This window comes from Pteronotus mesoamericanus, unplaced genomic scaffold (assembly GCF_021234165.1).
Source record: "Pteronotus mesoamericanus isolate MK-2021 breed Mesoamerican mustached bat unplaced genomic scaffold, CSHL_Meso_final scaffold_31, whole genome shotgun sequence".
Taxonomy (NCBI): Eukaryota; Metazoa; Chordata; class Mammalia; order Chiroptera; family Mormoopidae; genus Pteronotus; species Pteronotus mesoamericanus.
Window position 1 is genome coordinate 36,642,713 of NW_026555312.1, and position 21,860 is coordinate 36,664,572.

The 21,860-nt window shown below is 38.5% G+C and overlaps 1 protein-coding gene across 1 annotated transcript in view; it reads left to right on the forward strand.

The window, feature by feature from the left end:
* The window catches only part of PTPN9 (protein tyrosine phosphatase non-receptor type 9), a 92,093-nt gene that overhangs the window by 35,642 nt on the left and 34,591 nt on the right, over positions 1–21,860 (forward strand). Inside the window, exons 2-5 of the mRNA XM_054592047.1 lie at positions 54–197; positions 4,015–4,104; positions 4,870–4,994; positions 10,723–10,828. Of these exons, the coding sequence (XP_054448022.1) occupies positions 54–197; positions 4,015–4,104; positions 4,870–4,994; positions 10,723–10,828 (465 nt within the window). The remainder of the gene's footprint in view (positions 1–53; positions 198–4,014; positions 4,105–4,869; positions 4,995–10,722; positions 10,829–21,860) is intronic.

Genomic DNA, 21,860 nt, shown 5'->3' on the forward strand with positions numbered 1-21,860 from the left:
CAGTAAATATGTTCTTTACTTACTCATTATTCTTTACTTTCTTTGTCAAACAGGCCACCAAGCAGTTTCTTGAAGAGATTAACAAGTGGACAACTCAATACAACGTTTCCCCTCTCTCTTGGAATATGGCTGTAAAGTTCCTCATGGCTCGCAAGTTTGATGTGGTCCGTGCCATAGAGTTGTTCCACTCCTACAGGGTATGTAGCTCAGGGGTGGACCAGACCTGTGGCAGCTGTGCTCACTCTGTTTCTGTTTTTTCTGCCACATTCTACACACAGTGGTTCTGCGTGTAAAAACAAAATGCCCTGGCTGGTGTGGCTCAGTGGATCGAGCACTGGCCTGTGGACCGAAAGGTTGCTGGTTTGATTCCCAGGCAGGGCATGTGCCTGGGTTGTGGACCAGGTCCCCAGTTGGTGGTGAGAGGTAGCCGATCGATGTTTCTCTTGCACATCAATGTTCCTCTCCCTCTCTTTCTCCCTCCTTTACCCTCTCTCTCAAAATAAATAAATACATTTAAAAATAAAAAATGGGTCAGTATTCAAGAGCCCTACCTTGGGGTCAGAGTCCTTGTGAAGAGATGTTTCCCTAAATTTAAAAAAAAGAGAGAGAGGGGCATGGGGTTAGGTAAGAAGCACGGAAGCACTAGGATTGGTTTAAGACAAAAGCTCACTTAGGCCTATCTTGAGGGTTATCTTGCTCAGTATTTATTCATTTATTCAGCAGAAATTTATCATATAGTGCTATGCTCCAGATACAGAGATTACCATTTAGAAAGACAGAGTAAATAATCAATTATAGAAATATTATGATAGGGCAGTACTGGGTTCTGTGCAAGTCTTTCTGAAGGAAATGGCTTCTAAATTAAGATCTTAAAGAATGAGTAGAAATCAAAAATATAGGGGAAATAAGTTCACAAAAATATGGCAGAAGTAACAGCAAGTTTCTGATAACTAGAGAGAAATTGAGCTGAGTAGAAACCCTGAGTGGGAGTAGGGGTATGGCAAGAGATGAAAGCAGCAGAGGTAAACAGGGCCAGATAAGAGAGTATCTGCTTTTTCTTTATTTTTTAACTTAATATTTATTGTATTTTTTTCCATTGCCATTTAGTCACCTTGTACCCCTCTGCCCCCAGTAATCACCACATTGTTTTCCATGTCCATGAGTCCTCTTTCCTTTTTACTCAGCCCCTCCACCCCCTAACCTCCCCTACCCCCCACTAGCTGTCATCTCTCTGTCTATGAGTCTCTCTGTTTTGCTTGTTATTTTAGTTTGTTCATTAAATTCCACATATGAGTGAAATTATATGGTATTTGTCTTTCTCTGACTGGCTTCTTTCATTTAGCATAATGTTCTCCAGGTCCTTCCATACCATGGCTTTTTCTTGAGGGTGGAGAAATCACTGAAGGTATAAACAGCGGAATGATTTGATCGGATTTGCACTCTGGAAAGATTTTTCTTACTGTACTGTAGAGAATGGACCAGAATGGCTATACTAAAGACAGACAAATTAAAGGCTCTTGTACTTATTGAGAAAGAGATGATTGTAGTGTCTTCTGAAATAATGTCAAATGGAGATAGATAAAAAGTGGTCTGGTTCTATAAGTAAAATCAGATGGACAGGGTTGCTTAAACTAGTGTGTGAGGCAAGAGGAGACCAGGGTTCCAGTTCTCTGCCTTGGATGACCGGGTACATGGTGGGGGTATTCACTAATATAGGAGACACTGAATGGGTGCAGGTATGTGGACAGAGAAGCCCATGAGTTCAGTTTGGCCGTGTTAAGTTGGCCATGAAGTGCTATTGGGATATCCAAGTAAACATGTCCTCTAAGCAGTTGGAATATGAGTCTAGGGTTTAGAAAAGAGGTCTGGACTGCAAGTGGAGCTTTGGAGTGACCAAAGGAAAGCTGAATGTTGGAGCTATGAGAATGGGTGAGGTCATCCTGGGAGAATATGTAAGACAGAATATCACCTCAGACTTCTTGCTTTCTTTGGTTGAAAAGTTGTTTTAAAAGTTGAATTTGAATGTTTTAGGTAGGGCATGCACTCTTCCGTGATCCCAGCACTAACACTGTCTTCACTGGCTACTTAAGGCATTTGAATTTGATTTTAGAGATAGATTGGGGAAGAACTGATTTGTTTTATTCACCAGCATGTTCCTAGTACTTAGCTTAGTGCATGGCATAATCATAGTCGCTCTACAAATATTTGTAGAATAAATACATGAGTCAGTGAGTGAGCAAATGAATAGGGGGGGGGGGAAGCCCACAAAAGAGACTTTGAAGGAATAGTTGAAGAAATAACAAAACCCAGGAAGTATTCTCTATCAAAGATAATCTCTTAGGAAGGAGATAACGTGAGTGGTCAACCTTGTCACACAAAGGAGGACTGAAAATGTCCACTGGATTCAGTGACAGTAAGGACCTTCTGCAGTTAGACAATGTGAGAATGCAGTAGACTGAGCTTGAAGGAGCTGAGAGTGAGCTTCAAGAATCTGACCATGGCTCTTCCCAAAAGCAGCCTTAGGTGACCCCTGAAAATAGTTCACTATGCACTTGACCCAAAAACCCCACAAAATCATGTAAATCAAGAGGTCCACACCTTCGTGTTCACTTTAAGAACACTCATGAGACTGCCCAGGCTGTCAAGGGTATGAATATATGAAAAGCCACCAAGTATCTGAAGGGTACAACTTTACAGAAGCAATGTATGCCATTCCATCATTGTAGTGGTGGAGTTGGTAGATGTGCCCAGGCCAAACAGTGGGGCTGGACACAGGGTCAGTGGCCCAAAAAGAGTGCTGAATTTTTGCTGTACATGCTTAAAAATGCAGAGAGTAATGTACATCTAAACTTAAGGGTTTGGATGTAGATTCTCTGGTCATTGAGCACATCCAGGTGAACAAAGCTCCCAAGATGCAGAGCAGAGCTTACAGAGCTCATGGATTGATTAACCCATTCATGAGCTTTCCCTGCCTCACTAAGACGATCTTACTGAAAAAGAGCAGGTTGTTCCTAAACCAGAAGAGGAAGTTCCACAGAAGAAAAAGATATCCCAGAAGAAACCGGAGAAACAAAAACTTAAGGCCTGGGAATAAATTCACATAAAATAAATACTAATAAAAGTAAAAAAGGAAAAAAGAATCTGGCCATGAAGATGAAAAAAATGAGGTCATGGTAGCTGTTGTTGGAGAGGATATTGAGAGAAGAGGAGGGGAGACTCTAAGGAGAGACTTGTGCCTGGAAGATACGTGAAGATGCCTGCTTCCAGACAGTTTTGGGGTATATATTTTAATATTCTGGTACAGTGTCTGTGCTGCTGCATGATTAAGAAATTTGCCCTGGCCAGATAGCTCAGTTGGTTAGAGCATCTTCGCAATATGCCAAGGGTGTGGGTTTGTTCCCTGGCCAGGGTTCATACCTGGCCAGGGTTCATTGTTTGGTTTGGGAACCAAACAATGAATGCATCAATAAGTGGAACAGCAAATCAGTGGTTCATTCTCTTTCTTAACAATAAATAAAAATTTAAAAAAACCCAAAAAACCCCTGGTTGGTGTGGCTTAGTTGATTGAGCACTGGCCTGCAAACCAAAGGTTTGCTGGTTTGATTCCCAGTCAGGACACATACCTTGGGTTGCAGGCCAGGTCCCCAGTGCGGGGTGTGTGAGAGGCAACCACACATTGATGTTTCTCTTCCCTCTCTTTCTCCTTCCCTTCTCCTCTGTCTAAAAATAAATAAATAAAATCTTAAAAAAGAAATTTGACCCTTGTATGCTGATGATACATATTGGCTGGTCTTCAGGGTTAGGATTCTCCCTGATTCATAGGGAGCTATTCTACCTAAGTAGCTGATAAGGTGGCATTAGGACAGGAATTCTGATAACACTCAGTTGGCCTGGAAGGGTGTTACCAGGGAGTTTATGATTCAGTTAGCTGACCTGTAAATTTGGTGATTGCATAAATCTGTTATGGATATGCAATATTTTCATACTAACTCATCTGGTGTGCTTTATTTTTAGGAAACACGAAGGAAGGAAGGCATTGTGAAGCTGAAACCTCATGAAGAACCGCTCCGTTCTGAGATCCTTAGTGGAAAATTCACCATCTTAGTGAGTCTTCATGATCTCTCTTGTAATGTCTCATCATTTCTTTTTTCTTTTTTTTTTAAACAGGGGAAAAATTAAAGATTTGTTTTTCCTTCCCCCTCCCCCCCCATTATTTCCTTTTGTAGCTGTTGTCCTCTTTGGATTTTTTTGGCTGGCTACCTTATCCCAGCTCTAGAACATCTCAACAGTTGGGAGCAGATGTGAAGCAGCTGTGTAATTTGGCATAAAGTTATTCTAGTAATAATTGAAATTACTGAGAATCAGTTATACAGTAGATTTACAAAAGTTTCTTCATTGGTCTATAAGTTAGTCAAGGCCTTTGGCGTGGGTATATAATGTGCCAGAGGCCCATCTTACCTTGTTGAATGCAAACTCTCGTCATTTAAAGACCGTAGCCTTTCAAGTAAGTATTTATGCAATGGGTGGATTTTATCATTTTCCTCTGCTGTTTGTGCCTTTGGGCATCCTGCCTGGGAAATTAGCCAGTCAGCCAGTGTAGACCATCTTTTAATCTCCGCAATTGAAGAGGTAAGATAATGTGTTTTTCTCCTATCACCAAAATAAGGTGGGGGCCAGAGGGTACTGAGAATCAGGTACAGGATAACATAAACTTCCTGCCCTTGCTGGAGCAATTGACTCAAGCCAGAGAAGTATCACAGGTGTCTGTTCTCTTCATATTGGAAAGCCATGTCCAGGATATAAGGAACCTCAGTGATTATTGGGATTTTCTGTTTGATTTCTAAATGTTTCTTGTTTTATTTCCTTTAGAATGTTCGGGACCCAACAGGAGCCTCCATCGCCCTCTTCACTGCCAGATTGCATCATCCCCACAAGTCAGTCCAACATGTGGTACTTCAGGCTCTGTTTTACCTACTAGACAGAGCTGTGGATAGGTGAGCATGAAAATTATTTTTTAGATGGTCTTCATTCAGATGGGAAGGGGACAGTTCTTGATTTGATAAAACTTAGCAGTGCCTTTCCTATGCTCCTTGGATGTGCCCTGGGCAGTGAGTGCTATGTATAGAAAATGACCCATATCCTTAAAGGCTTGGCATATTTCTAGGTACTATCAAGATGGTGGGTTTTCTGTATCTTTACCTGCTTGACTCTTTTCAGGATTACAGAAGCTGAGAAAGCCAATTAAATAGCAATCCTCAGTGTATTAAGAATTACTTAATTGAGAAGCCCTGGCCAGGTAACTCAGTTGGTTAGAGTGTCATCCCAATATGTGAAGGTTGTGGGTTCGATCCCTGGTCAGGGTGCATAGCAGAATTAACCAATAAGCCCTGAGTGGTGTCGCTCAGTGAATTGAACACCATCCTGGGAAGTGAGAGGTTGCCCGTTAGATTTCTGGTCAGGGCACATGCTTAGGTTGCAGGCCAGATCCCCAGTTGCGGGCATATGAGAGGCAACCAATTGATGCTTCTCTCCCTCTCTTTCTCCCTCCCTTCCCCTCTCTCTAAAATAAAAGTTTTTTAAAAATTTAAAAAAAGAATTAACCCATGAATATTTAAATAAGTGGAACAACAAATAGATGTTTCTTTCTCCCCCCCTTTCTCTCCCCTCTCTCCCTTCCTCTTCTTCTAAAATCAATCAATAATTTTTTTTTTTTAAAGAATTATTTACTGAGAGAGAGTGAGGGGGAGATGACCTGTGCTGGTTCTTTTTTGTTCATTCTTCCCTGGATGTTGATTTTTAAAACCCTCTGGGTCTTCAGTTTCTTTGTAAAATAGTAATAATGCCATTTAGTCATTGAGGACTTTGAGACTCAACATTCAGGAAAGAAGAGTCTGAAGGTGTAAAGTTAAGCAAAATCATCTCTATCAATAGGTACATAAACAAAAAGAACCAGCTCATGTTGTATCTCTTCCATTCTAAGGTAAATGGTATTATTACTGTTCTATAGACAAAGAAACTGAAGCCTCAAGAAGTTATGTGACTCTCACAGTCATCACATGTTGTTCCAACTAGGTCTAAGACCCTGTTTTTATTTTCTCTTGGCCAGAGCTATTTGTACCCTGCTGCACTGTTTTTCTGCCATACTTTTTTCCCTTAGTGTTTGCCATTTGCAGTTTGTTATTGTCTGGGTAGTATGGGCTGGTCCTCTGCTTTAGGAGTGATATATCAAGGGCTTGAGACCTGAGATAGTGAAACAGCTATGCACAGTATTAGTCATACATGCACTTACAGGAAGGAAATAGCTAAAAGATTGCCTTAGTTGGTGGTCTTTGTCTAGTGTACTGGTTACTGTCTTGTTAATGTTACCTTCATAGTACTTAGCTTCTGCTTTTGATGCTTAGTGGGAGATAGATTTAAACCACACACAGCACTGTCCTGTAAAAGAAAAGTTACTAAGGAGATGGGACCAGTGTCTCAGGCCCGGTACAGTGCAATCAGAAGTGTGGAATGTCTCAGGTCTTCTTTTCTATGATTGGTCTTCAGCACGATTTCCAGAATATAGGTTCTTTTGAAATGCTATTGTAGCTCAAGAGAATGAATGAAAGTTTCCTTTACTGGAAGACTCAGTATTGATCTTCTTCCTTGGGCAGCTTAGGGAGTTAGAGCTCTCACACAGGCATGGCCTAGTCAGAGCTTGCTTTCTCCAATGTGATTGTTGGGTCCCACAGGAGCACCTGTGCACAGGTAAACATCATTGAAATTTTTCTACATGCATTTATTTCTTAACAGTCAGTGACTCCTCGTTATTCAAAGGGTGCATATAAAATAAATGTGAACCCTTTTCTCTAAACAAAATATTCTCAGTAGTGAGAAGAAATTCTTGTTTTCCAATGTTACCTTGAACTAGGATGGAAAGCCCTTCTCTTCACTAAATCTTGTCCTTTTTACTTTTTAAAGTCTTTCTTTCTTTCTTTCTTTCTTTTTTAAAGATTTCTTTTATTTATTTTTAGAGAGAGGGGAAAGGAGGGAGAAAGGGAGAGGAACATTGTTTGGTTGTCTCTTACATGCCCCCAAATGGGGTCCTGGCCTACAACACAGGTATGTGCCCTCACCAGGAATTGAACCAGCGACCCTTCAGTTTGCAGTACACTGTCCAACCCATGAGTAAGACCAGTCAGGTTCAATCTTGCCCTTTTTTAAGGCCCAACTTCTGTGACTGGCCCCGTCACCACTCCATCCTGTCATGAGTAAAATTCTTTTTACTTTGACTTTAATAGAAGTTTTTACTAATACTGATCATTTTGTGTTTATTTATGCATGGTCTTACAATGTCATGTATTTTATACTGTTGTTTTTTTCATCTACCACTAGATTGTAAACTCCTTGAGGGCAGAGTACCTTCTTTTTAACATAATATAATGGAAAATCCCCAAGTCTCCGTCGGTGGAGAGGAAGTGCTATCTATCATAAACTTCCACATACCCATCATCCGTCATCTTCAAAGTGATCTGTAACCAATCTTATTTCATCAATAGCTCCTCATCCACCCCGTACCCTACCCTCGATTATTTTGAAACATATCAGGGACAGTGTTTTTAACTTATTGGTGTTCCCAGTAGCATCCAGCTTAGGAATCAAATTCAGGAATAAGGCAAATATGCTTACTAGGGAATTAGCTATTATTGTAAACCTCATATTCTATGCCCAGAAAAGTGAAAATCCTGTTGCATGTTTATTTAAATCATGTGCCTTCAGAGGATGAGCAGTTTTGGGGAATATAGAACCTACATCGTTATGCCAGATTGCTTTTTAAAAATTAAATTCTGTTTCCCTTGGCATTGTCTTCACTTTGTTTCAGTTCCCTGCCACAAGCTGGAGTGGTGAGGGGAAAACCTGTAATTCTTTGAACTGGGCCTTTGATGAGCTGTGGAGAAATGGGAAGTCTCTAAACCTAGATAGTAATTGTGCTGTTTGTTTAACAGCATCTTTGATCTTGGTGAATCATAATCTCTCTGGGGTCATAAAATGAGTCAAGATTTAGCACTGACTGTAACACATTAGGGACCATTTGAACTTAAGGCTGCTAGAGAAACTTGGGGCCACCTCACAATTAGAGATTTTTGAAATGCTGCTTCATTAGTGGGTGCTTCCATCCTGGATTTTGTTGACAGGAAAAAGGTATAGAGGTTTATAGGAGGTCATACAAAACAGTTATTGGGTTGGCCATAAAGTCCATTTAATTTTTTCCATAAAATGAAAGACATTTTTTAATTTTCACCAATAACCTTATTTTTTTTTTTGATATATTGGGTATGTCAGCTCTCTCCCACGTGGTAAGATGTTGATTGTTCTCAATTAATGTATTGATTTGATCACTGTCAACTTCAACTGACCTACCTGACCGTGGAGCATCATCCAGTGAGAAATTTCCAGCACAGAACTTCGCAAACCACTTTTGACACATTCGATCATTCACAGCACCTTTTCCATACACTGCACACACCTTTTTTTTTGCACTTTAGTTGCGTTTTTACCTTTCTTGAAATAATAAGGCATAGTAGGCCAAAAATGTTGCGTATTTCCTTCCATCTTCAATATTAAACTGGCTACACAAAAATGTTGATGAGTTTTTTTTAATGCACACTGATTTGATAGCTGTCACAGTACAATCTAACAAAATTTTTCTGAATGGCTTTAAAGACAACTAAGCGCTACCAGAGCCACCTTACAGAAAAAAACAAACATTTTGGCCAACCCAGTGGTATACAAAATATCATGAGACCCTTGATTTCAGGATTGTGTTTTGTGCCAAGACTTATTCTCAGTTTTAAATACAGTGGTACCTTGGTACTTATTGGCTTCAGAACTTGTCAGACCTGGTACTTGTCACATTTTGACAGGGAAAAGTTTCAACATTTGGCACTTGCTAGAAGTTCTATGAGTCATGACACCACCTTGTAAGAGAAAATGCTTCATCAATAGTTGCATGCTCACCACTCATCAGAATGAATTAATGAGTACTGAGGTACCACTGTAAATGTGAAAACTATTGCTGTCATCTCTGAATAATCCAGTCAAATAATTTATTCTCTGTACAGAATAAAGCAAATAAGGACCTGGCTTGATGGAAAAGGTAACTTTGAAAAGTCCACAGGTGTTTAGGAGATTGCACTGAGGAATACTTTTCGTATCTGTGTGTATTCCTAACTTCAATTTGGGAATAGGCTGACCTCCTTTCAATTTACTTTTGAAGATGTTTTCCAAAGACCATTTTTGGGTTTTCTTCCTGCAAGTCAAAAGGGACAAATTCACAGTGATTAAGCTTAGAGTTTTGTTTTACAGTTTCCCACAGTCCAAAGCATTTTCTTAGAGAAGGCTTCCAGTCCACTGTATTACAATTCATCGATCATTCATTATGGACCTGTGTTGCAAGTACTGTACTAGGGACTGTTGGGGATAATGAGTGAACAGAACACATTTCCCTCTAGGAGAGAATTTGATGGCTATACAAAGTGAGTGTACTTTAAGCCGCAGTAAAGATCCACAGGAAGATTTATAGGGTTTCAAGAAGGTGAAGGATGGTAGTACAATTGAGTATAGTTATCAGGGAGATCTTCATGGAAGGGGAAACTTTTGAGCTGAAAATGGAATGTTATAGAATCTGGATAGGCAGATTCAGAGACAGAAAGAAACAGTTCAAATTTTGACAACTTAGATGCTCTGGAACATTCTTAACTTACGAGTTTGGCACTTCATAAATCTGGATAAGTATGCGTCAGTAAGTATAAGTCCAATTCCAGTTTTAACATGAGAAGCTTTCTCCCATATCACCATGCAGTTTTTCAACACCAGCTCAGTGTTCCACAATTCACCTCAATTCTGACACTGTCTATCTAGAAATAGCATCAGGTATCACAGGTTAAGGGTTTATAGCCCTGCAAGACTGTCCCCTTCCACCCCCTTCAGACAACAATGGCAAATTCAGATTGTCACATCTGCTTCAGACCAGTAGGCTGTAAATCCGAGGTTCTAACTTCTCCCTTTTTGGGTTTGATGAATTAGCTAGAATGGCTCACAGAACTCAGAGAAACATTTTACTTACTAGTTTAGCTGTTCACAATAAAAGGATATGACCCAGGAACAGCCAGGTGGAAGGGTTGCATAGAGCAAGGTGTGGGGAAAGAGCACGGAGTTTCCATGCCCTCTCTGAGATGGCCATTCTCCCAACACTTCACCATGTTCATCAACCAGCAGAAGCTCTCTGACCGCTACCCTACTGAGTTTTTATGGAGGCCTCATTACTTAGGCATGATTGATTAAATTATTAGTCATTGGTGATTGGACTCAGTCTCTATCCCCTTGCCTACCCTTCCTTCCCAGGTGGGTGTGTGGGTGGGACTGAAAGCACCAACCTAATCCAGTGGTTGGGGCATTCCAGCAGTCACCTTATTAATGTAACAGGCACCTTTATTGAGCTCTTCACTTAGGAAATTCCAAGAATTTTCAGGGTCGAAGACTAAATACATAGTTCTTATTACAAGTCACAGTACCACAATAAGCATAGCAGATACCAAAGATAAATCATCTTTTTATAAGACCAGTTTTCTGGGAGGCAGTTATCTTGGTCCCAAATGTGCCCCATATGTTGTTTCAGCCCCAGGCTTTCAACCGGCCCCATTCATCTCATTACTTAAATGTTTTTGTTCAATGATTGGTTTACAGCTTTGAAACTCAGAGGAATGGACTGGTGTTTATCTATGACATGTGCGGTTCTAATTATAACAACTTTGAGCTGGATCTTGGCAAGAAAGTCCTAAACTTGCTGAAGGTAAGGCCGTGACAGGGTCCTCTCAACTGTCCTACAGTGCTTAGGATACTTTTTCCTATTCTTCAGGAGATTTAGGAATTATGTAAACTTTAGACATTGTGTTCTGTTTAAAGGTCACCTGTAAATGAAAACTAGTAACTGCTTCCTCAGAACAAGAAATGATTTGACAAGTAAAGTGGGAAGAATTTAAATAAGAAATACATGGGAACATTCTGAATCATCCTGGAGTTTTGCAGAATAAGAGTAAATGAAGGCCTAGGTATGGCCAGTGTTCTTGAAAAATGTCACCTAGCCAGTGACTTTCAGACTTTTTAAACATAATCTAGTCAGAAGTATGTTTTACATTATGACTTAGTCCATGAAGGTATTTGTACACTTACACATGTATGTAGAATTGAATACGTAGATAAAGTTCTTAATCTCTTATCCCAAACTGTTAGGTCCAGAGGTATTTTTTAATATTTTGAACTTTAGATATTTATTTATTTATTTATTTATTTATTTATTTATTTTTAGAGAGAGGGTAAAGGAGGGAGAAAGAAAGGGAGTGGAGAGACTCATCAATGGTTGCCGTTCCGCACGCCCCCAACTGGCATCTGGCCACAGGCATGTGTCCTGGCTGGGAATTGAACCAGCAACCTTTTAGTTTGCAGGCTGGAACTCAGTCCACTGAGCCACACCATCCAGGGCTGAACTTTAAAAGATAATGTGCATGCCGCTTTATAATCCAACATTAATATTTCTGCAATGAGATATATTATTCGTAATGAATGGAGAAGAATAAAGGCCCTAAATAGCCTAGGGCAGTTCAGGTTAGATATTGCTGCCCTGTGAATTTTGCACCAAACTTACGAAAGAAACTTAAGGTTTTCAGAGTTATTTAGATTTCAGAATCTGTGAGTAGGGGTGTCTATATCTGTGTGTACATGTTTAATAAAACAAAAAAGTTACATGAAATAAGCTTTACTATGTGCAGTCACTTTGATTATTCCCTTCTAGTTCATATTTTAAAAATGTTAATCATGACCTATGAAATTGATTTCAGGACCCACTGAGTGACATCCTGCAGTTTGAAAAACATAGAAATCTGAGCAGTCTTTGTCCTGGGACCTCACCTTGGAGTACTATGGAACTAAATTTTTAGAGATGTTTCTTTTTTATTTTTTTTTATTATTTTTTTACCCTTACCTAAAGATATGTTTATTGATTTTAGAGAGGGAGACAGGGGTTGGGGGTGAGGAAAGAAACATCCATGTGAGAAAGAAACATCGATGGGTTGTGTGCTATACACGCCCCGAAGAGGGATCAAACCCGAAACCTGGGTATGTGTGTGCCCTGACCAGGGATCAAACCTGCAACCTTTTTGGTGTACTGGCTGATGCTCCAAACAGCTGAGCCACCCAGCCAGGGCTAGAGGTGTTTATTTACTATTATATCTTTACAATAGAAAGTATATAAATAAAATACTACACTGCATGTTGTTTTCTGGGACTTGCATTTTTCACTCATCATTATTTTACTAAAATTCCTCTTGCTGCATGTAACTGATTCATTTCTTTTTACCTTTTAATTCCTCATCCATTGGTGAATATATCAGATTATTCATCTACTCTTGTCTCGATGGTTGCTTGGATTGTTTCCTGATTTTTGCTATTATGAACAGTGCTTCTATGAATAGTTTTATACTTGTTTTCTGGTGCATGTGTTTCTTGACCATTTATTTATTATTACCTCACTAGGGAGCCTATTGCAGACATTCCCTACCTCTCACTCTCAGTTCTTTTAATGAAATTCTAATACCAGAGATGTACTGTATATATTGTGATGTACTGAATGCATATCTGGTTTATGCATAATGAATATGATTTTTTTGCCCATTCTCCACTCTTTTTAAAAATAATTTCATCCCCTTGAATGCATGTTCATACACTTAGGAGTAGAATTCCTGGGTCATAAGGTTGTGAAGATTGAGCTTCATAAAATAGTGTCAGATTGTTTTCCTAATGGTTGTATCTACCTGCCATGTGTAAAATTTCCATTGGCCCATATCCTCTTCAACACTTGGGGGTGAGGTTAGACTTGTTAATGTTTTCCTGATCAAGTGGGATAAAATGGCATCTTGTGGTACAACTTGCATTTCTCATGTTTATGAGATTATCTTTTTATACATTTATTGGCCATATATGTTTTCTTCTGCAAAGTACCTATTTGTAGCTTTTACCCAGTTTCCTATTGGTTTGTCCATTTATGTAGTTTTTATATATTATTAATACTAATCCATTTATATATCTATATTCATATATATACTGTCTCAGTTTATAGCTTGTTTTTTCACTTAAGTCTTTTTGACAAGCAGCACTTCTTAACTTTAATATGGTTAAATATGTCTGAATTATTTTTTTCTGTTTAATGTGTTTGCATCTTAAGTTCTTTCTTTTTCCAAAGTCAGAAAAAATATATTAACTATTTTTTTACTGCTCTATCACTGAATACATATGTATTAATTTTTTAGTTGATTTTTTTTATTGTGGTAAAATATATATATATAACAAAATTCACTATTTTAACAGTTTTTAAGTGTACAGTTCAGTGCCATTAAGGACATTCACAGTGCAACCATCACCACTATTCATTTTCAGAACTATTTTGTCATCCCAAACAGAAATTCTGTACCCATCGAACAGTGTCTCCCAGTATCCCCCACCACCCAGCCTCTGGTAATTTGCCTTTTCTAGGTCCTCATCGAAGTAGAATCACACCATATTTATCCTTTTATGTGTGTTTTATTTTACTTAGGATAATATTTTCAAGATTCATTTATATTGTAGCATATATCAAGATTTCATTCTTTTTTAAGGCTGAATAATATTTCATTGTATGTATAACATTTTGTTTATCCAGCCACCTGTCCATAGACATTTGGATTGTTTCCACCTTTTGGCTATTGTGAATAATGCCCCTGTGAACACTGGTGTACAAGTATCTGTTTGAGTCCCTGATTTTAATTCTTTCGCACATATGCGAGAAGTGGAATTGTTGGATCATGTGGTAATTCTACATTTAACTTTTTGAGGAGCTATTTTTCTTTTTTTAAATTATATTTTATTGATTATGCTGTTACAGTTGTCCTGAATTTTCCCCCTTTGCTTCCCTCCTCCCAGCACCCCCCATACCCTCAGGCAGTCCCCATACCTTGTTCATGTCCATTTGTCATGCTTATAAGTTCTTTGGCTACTCCATTTCCTATCCTGTGTTTTACATCCTCATGGCTATTCTGTAACAACCTATTTGTACTTCTTAATTCCCTCACCTCTTCACTCATTCCCCCATAACCCCACCCATCTGGCAACCATCAAAATGCTCTCCGTATCCATGATCCTGTTCTGTTTTAGCATGCTTAGTTTGTTTTTTAGACTCAATTGTTGATAGTTTTGTATTTTTTCCATTTTACTGTTCATAGTTTTGATCTTCCTTTGCTTAAATCAGTCACTTTAACATTTCATATAATAATGGTTTGGTGATGATGACCTCCTTTAGTTTTTTCTTGTCTGGAAAGTTCTTTATCTGTCCTTCCGTCCTAAATGATAGCTTTGCTGGTAGGACAGTCTTGGCTGTAGGTCCCTGCTTCTCATGACTTGGAGTATTTCTTGCCAATCCCTTCTAGCCTGCAAAATGTCTTTTGAGAAATCAGCTGACAATCTTATGGGAAATCTCTTGTAGGTAACTAACTTCTTTTCTCTTGCTGCTTTTAAAATTCTCTCTTTATCTTTAACCATTGGCATTTTAATTATGATGTGTCTTGATGTGGACTTGTTTTTGTCCAGCTTGTATGGGACTCTCTGTGCTTCCTGGACTTGCATGTCTCTTTCCTTCACCAAGTTAGGGAAGTTTTCTTTCATTATCTTTTCATATAGATTTCCAATTTCTTGCTCTTTGTCTTCTCCTTCTGGCACCACTATAATGCAAATGTTGGACTTCTTGAAGCTGTCCCAGAGGCTGCTTATACTGTCCTCATTTTTTTTGGATTCTTTTTTCTTCTTGTTTTGATTGGTTGGTTTTTGCTTCCTTATGTTCCAAATCATTGATTTGATTCTTGGCTTCATCCACTCTACTGTTGTTTCCCTGTACATTGTTCTTTTATTTCAGTGTATCCTTCATTTCTGACTGGATCTTTTTTTATGCTTTTGAGGTCCTCACTCAGTTCCTTGAGCATCCTTACTACCAGTGTTTTGAACTCTGCATCTGATGGATTGCTTATTTCCATTTTATTTAGCTCTTTTTCTGGAGTTCTGATCTGTTCTTTCATTTGGGTCACATTTCTTGGTCTCCTCATTTTGGCAGCCTCCCTGTGTTTGTTTCTATGTATTAGGTAGAGCTGCTTTGACTCCATGTCTTGGTAGTATGGCCTAATGTAGTAGGTGTCCAGTAGGGTCCAGTGGCACAACCTCCTTTATCACCCAAGCTGGGTATTCAAGGTGCATCTTCCATATGCACTGAGCACACCTCCTGTTGTAGTTGAGCCTCAGTTGCTGTTGGCACATCAATGGGAGGGATTTACCCAGGCCAGTCAGCTGTATGGACTGGCTGTGACCACTGACCACATACCTCCACCATCCGTGAAGGATCAGCTGTGTAGGGGCCGGGCAGTGGTGCTCCAATGTGGTCTGTAGCTGTCCACTGGGAGTACTGGCCCTGGGGTTTCCTGGGTGGTGCAGGTCAAGGTCAGCCCCCCCACCCCCCCCACCGTATTTTTCCGGTGGCCATGCTGCCTGGCCTATAAAGCAAATCTGAGATGAGTGCTGCTTGTGCTGGGCTTAGAGATTCCTAGGCGAAGTCAAGATGTGCATCTAGGCTGGCTACTGCTGGTGTCTGGCCTGGAGCTCAGTGAGGCCGTCTGTTGCTTCTTTGAGAGCATTTAAGAAATTGTGCAGTATGAGCGAAGACCAGCCATTCATAATGAAAAACAGCTTGGGTGGGTCCATAAACTGAATGGAGTCAAGTGAAGTCTTTGTGGATTTCCAAAGTGGGTCAAACAGTGTTAGCCAGGTTGATGGAGTCTCAGATATGGCACGAGCTTGCCAGCTCTGTGGGAGGAAAGTTTAGAAAAGGAACAGTGGTCTCTGCTCGTCTTGAAGCCAGACACTTCAGTTTCTTCTAATATGGCACTGGCGCCTTTCAGTATGCTCCTTAGTGCCGGAGCTCAGAGGGAGTAAGTCTGAGTAGGTGATGAGCTCGTGTGTGGGTTCTTTAACAGGAACTGTTTGGAGCCCCAGCAGTTTCTTCCACGACTCAATCTTCGCTGGTTTTTTGTAGTGAACAGTTGTGGGGACTCATCTTCCTGGCAGTGGAATCCTGGGCTGGAGGGCCTTGTGTGGGTCTGGGAGTCTTGCTCCCAAGATATCCCTCCCGAATTTTTACCCACCACATGTGGGTGTGGGACCAGCCCATTTTGCATCTGCACCCCTCCTACTGGTCTGGATGGATGTGGTTTCTTTAATTCCCTAGTTGTCAGACTTCCATTCAACTTGCTTTCTGATGGCTCTGAGTAATGGTTGTTCTATACTTCAGTTGTAATTTTGATGTGGTTGTATGAAGAGGTGAGCCATGTCTGCCTATGCTGCCATCTCGACCAGAAGTCTGTTTTCTTTAAAAAGCTTAAATTTTTGTTTTTTATAGCCTTATATATCTAGAATTGATTTTTTGAGGGTGGTTTGTTTCCAGTTTATGGAGTTGATTTTGGAGTATGGTACAAGATGCAGGAATCTGATTTTTCCCCCCATGTGGATAGCTGTTTTTTCCCCCCAGTTTTACATATCAAATAGTTCCTCCTTTTCACAACTTAGACTGTCAGTTTTGACAAAGTCACAATAACCTGGTAAGTTAATATACTATAGACAATTTAATTAACCATATAACTTTCTTTCCATGGTGTGCAGGTTGTTTAAATAATGCTCTTGTGATTGTTTTAGCTCTTCCTTTTAAATTATTTTTTAAAAGATACTTCTAAGACTTGGATTGTTTGGCTAATGATTATGAATATTTTTATATCTCTTGTATACATCACTAGGTTATCCCTTCTATAAGTGGGAAAAAACACATTGTCATTAGCAAGTGTGAGTTATCTGTTTCCTTGAACCATCCTGATACTGAACTCTAATTTTTCCATATTTTTAAAGTTAGAAATTCTAAAATAATCTCCTTTTTTTGTTTGTGCAAACTCCTTTAAGTAATAACAAAGTTGTATCTTTTTTTTTCAAATGTTCTTATACAGTTTGTGTGTCCTCCTTTTTTTGGTTCAAAATAATGAAGTACTGTAGATGTTCTGCTGTTTTTGCTATATAAATTCAAACAGGCTGCAGTAAAGTCCTATTGCTTTAGAATCTATCAATCATGGTTTTATTAGTGACTTAGTTGTTCTGTCATTGCAAACAGATACAATTTTAAATATAATCTCCTACCATCCTCATTTTCATCAAAGTTGTAAGTAGAAGTTTATCTTTAATGAACAGTCTCATACTTCAGATTTCTAAATAGTATGAATTAATTTCTAGAAGTTACTGTGATGAGGATTTGGATCAAAATATGACACTGGAATAAAAATAACAGTCTTTGACTTCTTAAATTGCTCTGAGTAGATTTTAACATCTTGGAACATTTCATAGGATTAATTCTCATTTTAAATTTTTAAATGTCATAACCCCTATTTTGGTTGCCATCATATGGATTCTTAACTTTAATTATTATTCTTAATTAATTAATTTAATTCTCACCCGAGAACATTTTTTCATTGCTTTTAGAGAGAGAGGAAGGGAAAGAGGAAGGGAGAGAGAGAAACACTGATGCGAGAGAGAAGCATTGATGGGTTGCCTCCTGTACACGCCCGGACCAGGGATCGAACCCACAACCTAGGTATGTGCCCTGACCGGGAATGGAACCCGCAACCTTTCAGTTACGGGACACTGCTCCAACCAACTGAGCCTCACTGGCCAGGGCTTTAATTATTGTTTTTAGATGAACCATTTTAACCCAGACAATGTGGACTGTACCCCTGAAGGATAAGTCTTTATTTTTCTGATTATGAAATGTATGGTTGAAACACATGGCTAAAATATATAGGATTAAAAAATTCATTAATGCAGACATTTATAAAACAATAATTACTAATACTTATTGAGTACTTTACATGTTGTTCTAAGCTCTTTTCATGCTTTAAAATTCATTTAATCCTGACATCAGTGCTATGAGGTGTGATAGCTATTAGTATTACTATCCCCATTTTCCATATCTAGAAACTTAGACCTGGAGAATTTAAGAACTTATCAAAGGTAATACAAGCTATTAAGTGACAGAGCTAAAATATTATAATCCTACACCTTGGATATTATCACTGTAAAGAGCTTGAGGCTTTCAAAGTGAATATGTATATATGTATGCATAATTATTTTTGTTATAATTATGAAGTTGTGTTATATCCAGTGTTTGTAACTTGCCATTTTTTACTTAATGGTGTATCTTCTTCATTTTTCTATGTCAATACATATAGCTGTTACTGATATTTTTCTTCACTTTTTTAATTACTGCAGATATTCGAATAAGAAAAATGAAGTACGTGCCTTTTGGGGGTTTTGGGGGGGTTTTGGTTGGGGTTTGTTTTTTTTTATTTCTAAAGGCTTCAGTGAACACGATTTTACATATATCTTTACATATTTGACCAATCATTTCTTCAGGGCAAATTGCTGTAAGTAAATTGTACAGTCTAAGTGCCTATATTTGAAATTTTGATAAATATTGCCAAATAACCCTCTCAAAACTTAAGTTCAAATTTACACTCCTATCAACACTTTTTTCACTAGTCTCATCAACACTGATTTATTATTCAGGTTTTAATTATATTCATGTTTTTTAAAAAGATTTTATTTATATTTAGAGAGGGGGAAGGAAGGGAGAGAAAGGGAGAGAAAGATCAACGTGTGGTTGCCTCTTGAGCACTTCCTACTGGGGACCTGGCCCGCAACCAAGGCATGTACTCTGACCAGAATAGAACTGGTGGCCTTTAGGTTCACAGGCCAGTGCTCAGTCCATTGAGCTCCACATGCCAGGGCTAATTATTTACTTTTCCACTTATTTATGCATTCATTGGTTTATTCTTGCATGTGCCCTGACCAGGGATTGAACCCACAACTTTGGGATATCAGGACAGTGCTCTAACCAACTGAACTACCCAGCCAGGGCCTTACCTACTTATTTTTAAAAATTTTTTCTTGTATGCTTTACCCATTTTTCTTTTTCTTTCACCTGTTAATAGATTGTTCAGTTTATTATTTTTATTTAATATCAGTAGAATTCTTTTTTTAATTTTCTTTTAATTTTTTAAATTTATTTTTCCAAATACATTTGTCTCTGCCTTCCCCCTACCACTTTCCCCCTGCCCCCCTGCCCCCCTCCCTCCCTCAATCCTTCCCCACTTTTGCTGTGTCAATGAGTCCTTGTTATATGTTCCTTGACTTGCCCCTTCCCTCCCTTATTTCCTGCCCATCCCTCCCTCCTTCCCTCTTGTCTCCAATGGTTTCTTTTCCTTTCAGTGTTGCTGGTCTTATTTTCCTTGCATCTTTGTTTTGTTGGTTAGGTTCCCCTTATATGTGAGATTATATGGTATTTGTCTTTCGCCCCCTGGCTTATTTCACTTAGCATAATGCTCTCTAGTTCCATCCATGCTGTCGTGAAGTTTAGTAGTTCTTTTTTCTTTCTGCTGCATAGTATTCCATTGTGTAAATGTACTATAATTTTTTGATCCAATCATATCCTGATGGGCATTTAGGTTGCTTCCAACACTTGGCTATTGTAAATTGTGCTGCTATGAATGTTGGGGTGCATAGGTTCTTTTGAGTTGGTGTTTGGGGATTCTTAGGGTATAGTCCCAGCAGGGGAATCACTGGATCAAAAGGCAGTTCCATTTTCAACTTTTTGAGGAAATTCCACACTGCTTTCCACAGTGGCTCCACCAGTCTGCATTCCCACCAACAGTGTACTAGTGTTCCCTTTTCTCCACAGCCTCGCCAGCACCTGTTGTTTGTTAATCTGTTTATGATGGCCATTCTGACTGGTTCGTGAGGTGGTATCTCATTGTGGTTTTGATCTGCATTTCTCCGATGGCTAGTGATGCCAAGCATCCTTTCAAATGTCTCTGGGCCCTCTGTATCCCTTCCCTGGAAAAGTGTCTGCCCAGGTCCTTTGCCCATTTTTTGATTGGATCATTTGTCTTCTTGGAGTGGAGTCATGTGAGTTCTTTATGTATTTTGGAGATCAAACCTCTATCTGATGTATCATTAGCAAATATATTTTCCCATATGGTGGGCTCCCTTTTCATTTTGCGGATGTTTTCTTTAGCCGTGCAGAAGGTTCTTATTTTGATGAGGTCCCACTTGTTTATTCTTTCCTTTATGTCCCTTGCTTTAGGAGACATATTGGTGAAAAAATTGCTGCATGGGATATCTCTTATTGATTTATAACTCTTATTATTAAGAATATCATTAAGGCCCTTGCCATTGTGGCTCATTTGGTTGTCTTCCCATACAGCAAAAGGTTGCAGGTTTGATCCTCTATCACAGGGCAAGTATGGGAGACAACCAATTGATGTTCTCTCTCTTTCTCCCCCACTAAAATCAATAAACATATTTTTAAAAATTAAAAAAAGAATATTATTAAGTACACATTACCAGCATTTTTTGCAATGTATATAATTTGTTCAACTTTAAGGTGTGTACTGTCACACTGTTTTTCTTTATGTTTCATTTTAATTTTTATATTTTATAATATACTATATATTATAACTTTTATAATATATAGTATAATTAATAATATGTCATATTTGATACATAATATAGGTAAAATAATTTGCTTATCAAGTAGTTACACTGGCAACATTTACTAATTAATACATTTTTCCTACTCATTTGGGGTAATACCTTTATCTTTTACTAGATTCCCATATGGTTGGTGTTTCTATTTCTGGACTCCCTGTTCTATTTATCTGGCCATGTAGGCTAATATATGCACTGTTTTCTTTATTTTAGCCTTATAATAAAGTTTAATATCTTCTAGGACAAGCTTTCTCATAATCTTTTATTTCTAAGCAGTCTTAACTGTTTTACAGGTGTTCTTTTATGTATACTTCTATGTACTTTTATTTAAGTTTTATGGTGTATATATAACATGCATACTTAAAATGAATTTTACAATTAGTTATTTTAATTATAAAAGGAATTCAGGGAAAAGTCTTTTAATCCTCTCCCTCAGCCACCCCAAATGCCATTCCCCAGAGGTAACTTTTTCAAAATTATAAATCTGATAAGAAAATTTTTAAACTGTTATCTTTAAATTAGATGCACTTTAGAGTCATTTAGTCAAGGTGTATGAAATAAAACACTCTGGCGTTTTATTTGAATGTAGTGAATTAATAAACTAATTTAGGGAGGATTGACATCTTTATAGTATTCTCCCTTTCAGAGATGGTTTTTTACGTCTTTGTTATGTCTTTCAATAAAGTTTTTTTTTTAAAGATTTTGTTTATTTTTTATTTTTAGACAGATGGGAAGGGAGGGAGAAAGAGAGGGAGAGAAACATCAATGTGTAGTTGCCTCTCGCACACCCCTAACTGGGGACCTGGCCCGCAACACAAGCATGTGCCCTGACTGGAAATTGAACCGGCGACCATTTGGTTCTCAGGCCAGCACTCAATGCACTGAGCCACACAGACCAGGGCTGTCTTTCAATAAAGTTTAAAAATTATTTATCTTGCATGATTTTCATATTTCTAAGTTATAAAATATGTACATACATTTATAAAAACATAGCATACACCAAGGATAAATCATCTTTTATCGAAGACAAGTGAGTTATAGGGAAAGAGAGAAAGATGAACAGCTAGGGTGTATGAATGGTGTGTGTGTGCAAAACTGCTGTTGTAAATCAGGTGTTTACCATTATACTTTTATACTTATTATTGTTTATAGGGTGGCTTATTTTTTCATAT